Below are 6,909 nucleotides of genomic sequence, written 5' to 3' on the forward strand. Positions count from 1 at the left end.
CAGTCATATTTTCTCTGAACGTTCTGTAGAAGTTTCTTGTATTGTTCTTCATGAAGTCCGATTCGATCTCTGTCAGTCGCCGTTTGTCATACTGTCGTTTTTCACTGTGAATGATTTTGCTTGATTGCTTCTGTGTTTTCGAGAAGTTCATCCAATTCTCTTGGGATTTATGGCTACTAAATTTTTTCCATGCACTGATTCGTTGGTCAATAGCTTTGTCACATGTGTGGTTCCACCAACGGTGTTTCCGTGTGCGTGGTGCTTTTGCTAGTTTCATGGCCTCTCGGATTCTTCGTGAAAGTTGTGTCCAGTCTGTCGTTTTCTCCATTTTAATTTTGTGTAATATTTGTGTCTGGTTTAAAGTAACGTATTCTGGATCTGGTCTAACAATTTTGTTCTTCTGGAGCTTTTTTTTGGGCAAAAGGCGAATCCTGATCTGTAGTAGGTGGTGGTCTGAGTCGAAGTAGCCTTTACGGGTGTCTATGTTCAAAATTTCTTTTTGTGAGTCTTTCTGGACTATTATGTGATCGATTTGTAGTTCTTGCTTTCCGCTGGGGAATTTCCATGTGGTAAGTTTTCGTGTTGGTTTCTTGAATTTTGTTGACATAATGGTGAGGTCGCGGCTTTTGCAAAAGTCTATCAGATGTTTTCCGTTTTTGTTGGTGTCCTTGTGTGGAGTATGTTTTCCTGTGATACGTCTGTATATCTTTTCTTTTCCGAGTTTAGCGTTGAAGTCTCCCAGTATTATTTTGACTCTATGTGCAGGAATTTTTCTGATAGTTTCTTCCATTGTCGTCCAGAAATCATCAATTTCGTTCGGGTTTTTCCTGTTGTAGTCATTAGTCGGTGCATGTGCGTTGATTATTGTGTAGGATTTATTGGCCGATTTCACTGTGATGGTGCTGATTCTTTCGTTTGGTGATGAAAAGTCGATTATGCTGTCCGTGATGGACCTGTGTACTGCAAATCCTGTGCCAAAAAGCCTTACGTTTTTCAGTTGTCTCGATGGTTTTCCTTTGTATATTCTGAAATTCTCCGTGTTGAAATGGTCTTCATCTGTGAATCGTGTTTCTTGCAGTGCACATATTTTGATTTGAAATTTTTTGAGAGTGTCTGTCAGTTGTTTCATCTTTCCTGTCTTCATCAGTGTGTTCACGTTGAGTGTGCCGATGTGGTGTTTGCGTTTGGTTTTGAGGGAGTTTGAGAAGCTTGTGTCTGTATATGTGTGGATGCATATGTGTGTGTGTGCGAGTGTATACCCGTCCTTTTTCCCCCCTAAGGCAAGTCTTTCCGCTCCCGGGATTGGAATGACTTCTTACCCTCTCCCTTAAAACCCACATCCTTTCGTCTTTCCCTCTCCTTCCCTCTTTCCTGATGAGGCAACAGTCTGTTGCGAAAGCTTGAATTTTGTGTGTATGTTTGTGTGTCTTTCGACCTGCCAGCGCTTTCGTTAGTAAGTCACATCATCTTTGTTTTTTGATATATTTTTCCCACGTGGAATGATTTTTTTTATATATATATATATATATATATATATATATATATATATATATATTGGCCCAAACTCTTTGCCTTTACAAATGTCTGCTTGTGTCTGTATATGTGCAGATGGATATGTGTGTGTGTGCGAGTGTATTCCTGTCCTTTTTCCCCCTAAGGTAAGTCTTTCCGCTCCCGGGATTGGAATGACTCCTTACCCTCTCCCTTAAAACCCACTTCCTTTCGTCTTTCCCTCTCCTTCCCTCCTTCCTGATGAAGCAACTGTGGGTTGCGAAAGCTTGAATTGTGTGTGTGTGTGCGTGTGTGTGTGTGTGTGTGTGTGTGTGTGTGTGTGTGTGTGTGTAAACAATATACTAATATATGTTTACATGAGAACAAGCCTCCCCCATACTGAGAAAATGAGTGTGTTCATCACAACCTGTATAGCAGTAGGTAATAATTGTTAATTCTAAAGGCTTCAACTATTTTCATTTTCTAAACAGTGCAATTGATGTGCTTGCCACTTGAAACGCACCCTTTATTTAGGAAAAACAAGCATCCAGCAAACAGACTCTTTTCTATGTCTTGCTATTACTATATTATTTGGCAAAACTAAATTGGTGTGGCGCCAATTTGAAGATTCTTTAGTCAGACAATCAAAACTTTAGTGGGTTGTTGACACCCACCTACACAACAAATAGGTGTTGCTGTTGAATTTTTTCTATCTATGACAGCATTGTACTTCAGAGTAACAAATCAAATAAAAATTATTTGTTCAGAACTCATTTACGTTAAGTAACCTCCTGTAGTTTTAAGTAGAATTTTGCTTAGCCCACGTACTTTTCACACTGTGTTCAAAGAGCATCAAGGCAGAAGGAAAAGTTATTTGGATGTTACTTAATGATAGGATGTGTACAGTCTTCAAATGAAACAATCTTCAATATTCAAAGAAAATGGTGGTGCACCTGTACCTCAATATCTGTAGTCTGCAAGCTATCATATTGTACTAGGCTCGTCCACAAAGTAACTTCCGTTTCTATCTGCGGCATCGCTATGACCGCAGTTTCGAGTATGCGCGGCAGTTACTCTGACTCAAGGAGATGACATGTACGCCATTTTCAGATGACTGCTGCCGATGTGTGCTTTGTAGTGCTTCTTCATAATGTGTGCTGTAATTTAAAATGCCGCCGCATGTGAAATCACATCTGTGATTCATTTTCTAAATGCAAAAAAAGTTAAACCAAAGGAAATTAATCAGCAAATCTGCGAGATTTACGGACAAAATGCTACGAGTGATTCAATGGTTAGAAGATGGGTCAGACTGTTCAATTAAGGACGTGATCAAGTGCACGATGAAGAATGAAGTGGACGCCCGTCTGTGGTTACTGATGAACTGTTTCACACAATTGAAGAGAAGATTAAGCACAGCCGTAGGTTTACACTTTGTGCCCTTGCTATGGAAGCTCCACAAATCTCACAGTCACTACTTCATGAAATTGTTATTGAAAAACTGAAATTTCGAAAACTTTGTTCACGTTGGATACCCAAAATTCTTACTGAACAGCACAAAAAACAATGGATGGGCAGTGCACTTCAGTTTCTGACACGGTACAATGAAGGAGGCGATGGGTTTCTTTCTCGGATAGTCACGAGAATGAAACTTGGGTATAGTACGACACCCCTGAAACAAAACAGCAATCAGTGGAATGGAGGCACACTTCCTCCCCAACGAAGGTTATGCCTAAGCAAATTATGACACCTCAAAAAGTCATGTCCACCATTGTTTGGGTCAGAAAAGGCATTTTGCTGATTGATTTCTTACCATGAGGCCAAACAATCAATGCACATGGTTAGTGCGAGACCATTAAGAAATTGCGCCGTGCAAGACAGAACAAGTGCCGAGGATTGCTGTCAAAAGGTATTGGTTTTTTTTCCACGATAATGCCTGACATCACATGGCGAATGTGACCAAACAACTCGTACAGGAATTTCACTGGGACTCGTTTCATCATCCTCCTTACAGCTTGGACCTCGCTTCTAGCGACTTCCATCTCTTCTTACACCTAAAATCTGTCCTTGGTGGTCAACACTTCAACGATGATGATGATGAGCTGAAAGAACATGTTACCACATGGTTGAATACACGACACCCCAGAAACAAAACAGCAATCAATGGAATGGAGGCACACTTCACCCCCAATTAAGGGTAAGCCTAAGCAAATTACAACACCTCGAAAAGTCATGTCTACCATTTCTTCTATGAAGAAGGCATACAAAAACTTGTGCCACGCTGTGACACGTGCCTTCAAAATTTCGGAAGCTATGTAGAAAAGTAGTTTAACCACTGTAGATTTTTGTACAATAAACATTTTTTCTGTATCTGTACACGTTTGTTTTATACAACCAAACAGAACTTACTTTGTGGATATACCTCATATGTGGTGTAGGATACTTAGTCAGTGAGTGACAGCCCCCTCCCATTATTCTATGTGCATATGGTATATGAAAAGAAAGTATCAACGTCTCTCTGTATGAGCTACAGTTTTTCTCTAATTTTGCTGTCTTTCGATCACTATACAAGATATGTGTTGGAAGAATTATGTTTTGGAATGTGGTCTCTTCAAATTTTGTGAGTAGGTTCATAGTCTTCCACAACACCCTTTTTTGTCACTAGCACAATGTATTTAATATTTTTATAGTACTTTTTTGCTGACTAAACCCATCGTAAAGAATATAGCTTGTCTGTAAATCTTTTTCAGTCTCCTCTGTTAATCCAACTTGGTAATTTAACAATACTTCATGAATCTGGCAGCGGTTTCCTTATGACCAAGGGGGGTAGGACGTCAAACGGGCCGACTTCGAGCATGAGAGGCATCACAGAACATTTTAATTTCCACTGTCTATACTTTTAAAAATAAATTCATTAAACTTTATCAGCACGATCAGAAAGAATTCAGGATTCACACTCATGACAGTGGAAATTCTAAACGTAACAAAATAATTTTTTTTACATGTGACATTTCATCATTTTTTTTCTCTTACTATTGGCTGCATTTGTTGCTATAGGTACACTTTTCTTCATAAGTAAGAGAGATTCTTCAATTAATTTTGCACAGCATATAAGCCATACCTACAGGTGCATGAAAGTCTAGAATTTTCCAAATCTATTAAAAACTGTGGTAAAAATTGAGATAAGTCATAAATTAAATAAATTCTAGAGTTTGATACACCTATAAGTATGGTATGCAAGCAGTGCAAAATTCATCGAAGAATCTCTCATACTTATGAAGAAAAGTGTACCTATAGCAACAAATTCAGCCAATAATAAGTGAAAAAATGATGAAATGTTTTTTTGAACTTCCACTGCTGTAAGTGTGAATCCTGAATCCTTCCAGTTCATGATGACAAAGTTTTATGAATTAATTTGTAAAAGTATACACAGTCTAATTAAAGTGTCCTGTGGTGCTTCTCCTGCTCCAAGTCGGCCTGTTTGATATCCTACCCTCCTTAAAGTGGTTGTTCTGCCTTAAATCACTTTTGACAGACGCTAATAGATAATTGACAGTTGTGATAATTAGTCGGTGCTTGGCAGAAATCACCATGGCTGATAAGTAAAGTGTGCTAACACATCAATTAAGTGGTGACGATTAGGTATCTGCATGTCATAACAATTTCCTAATGATGTCACCATTTAGTTAACAACTGTGTTGTCTGCTAACACCTTCATAGATGTTTGCATAATGCGATTGGAAGACATTTGCAGATATCATTGAACCAATTTCTTTGTTTCTGTATTTAGCACTTTGAGCAAATTAGTATAAAAATCTTAACTAAATGTAATCCAGACATATCAGTTTTCTATTTATTGAGGATAAATAATTCATTTATTTTGATTCCAGAGCTGAAGCTAATTCACCTGCTCCTGCTCAACGACGAATTAAAAAGGCAGTACGCAGAACACAGGCAAGAGCCAATGCTTTATAATTGGCTCACTACAGTGGCGCTAAGCATTATTGTGTTAACTGGATGGAAGCATTAATGCCTTTGGTAGTTAAATTGTTTTGATGCAAATTTAGTTCACACTGTATTTCTTTGCATATTCATGTTCTCGTGTAATAAAGAAGCTCACATTAATTTCCTAAGGAAAAAGTTCTACCTCAGACATTTGAGAACTGTTTTCAAAGTTTACCTGCATAATGATCATCGTAAAATAATTTTGTAAATTTAATATTCTGAAAGCATTATTGAAATTGCAGTTTTGATTGATTAACCCAACAATCAGATTATAATTCACGTTTTAGCACAACTTGTTAATGTGTTGTGCTTGAGGTGTCTGTGCAGTGCACTATGTTGTTATTAAGTTTTAAGGCTCTGTGATGTTTGGAATTTTCTTCAATTCCTTATCCCTTTCCTTAGAGCTTTGCTCAGCCACATCATTCACTCTTAGTAGTGATTGCACATTTACTGTGACTGAGCATGTAGATTCCTTTGGATTTTAAATAGAAGAAGAACACTGTGAACATTCTCAGTTATCTGAGGGCTATGTCCTCATTTGTCATTCCTCGAGTATTTGGACTAGAATATGTATATTGAATTTAATATTTTGAAAGAATGTAAATTGTATGAGGGCCTTATTTAAGTGCCATGTATTTAATGAAAGAGAATGTTCATAGTTTTAGTGAATATTTATGTAATGACTTAGTGGTAGAGGTCATTTACTGCACTAGAATGATATAAATATTAGTTGCAGTGAAATGACACCTTTTTTATGTAAACAAAACACACACACACACACACACACACACACACACACACACACACACACACACACACACACACACACACCGATATAATGGCCTGGTCCATAGAATTTATTTTGAGGCTTCTGTGTGTACACAATATTGAGGTAAAACAAGATAAGAGAATAAATTGGCAAGGCCCAAAACAAAATCACCACAAACTGTGGGGAACGAGCATTTCTGTGATATTCTAGTGGGCCAGGCCTTGTGCATAGGCAGGCTCACTCCTTGAAGATTCCTCTTTAGAAATAATGACGCTGGCCAATTTGTTATACAGCTTATTTTAGTTTGTACAGTATGACTGTCACCAGCATAGTGGATTTATGAAGTGAGTGATGTGTGCTTTGAATATCTATAAATGATTTTGTTACAATTTTTATGGGTTAAAAAAAAAGGAAAATGAAAAATGTGTGTAAGGAGTTAGACTGCTTAGTGTGTAAATACTGTACTGAATTGTAATGTCATATTTTTAAATTTACTGCTGAAAGTTTCATCTTGGTACTTATTATATATTTGTGGAATACCATTTTGTAATGCTTATGATAGTTTTGTACATAGATGGTTGTGACTCCATATCAACGGAAAACATTTCTACATGACATCTTGAATAGTTGTTTATATAATATATATA

At 37.5% G+C, this 6,909-nt stretch overlaps 1 protein-coding gene across 1 annotated transcript in view; it reads left to right on the forward strand.

Annotated features, from left to right (window-relative positions):
- LOC124711869 (nuclear pore complex protein Nup153) overlaps positions 1-6,404 on the forward strand; it is a 99,986-nt gene extending 93,582 nt beyond the window's left edge. The window contains exon 9 of the mRNA XM_047242111.1: positions 5,379-6,404. Within this exon, the coding sequence (XP_047098067.1) occupies positions 5,379-5,463 (85 nt within the window). The 3' untranslated portion in view covers positions 5,464-6,404. The remainder of the gene's footprint in view (positions 1-5,378) is intronic.
- Positions 6,405-6,909: the final 505 nt, after the last annotated feature.

Source organism: Schistocerca piceifrons, chromosome 1 (genome assembly GCF_021461385.2).
Source record: "Schistocerca piceifrons isolate TAMUIC-IGC-003096 chromosome 1, iqSchPice1.1, whole genome shotgun sequence".
In the NCBI taxonomy this organism is placed as follows: domain Eukaryota; kingdom Metazoa; phylum Arthropoda; class Insecta; order Orthoptera; family Acrididae; genus Schistocerca; species Schistocerca piceifrons.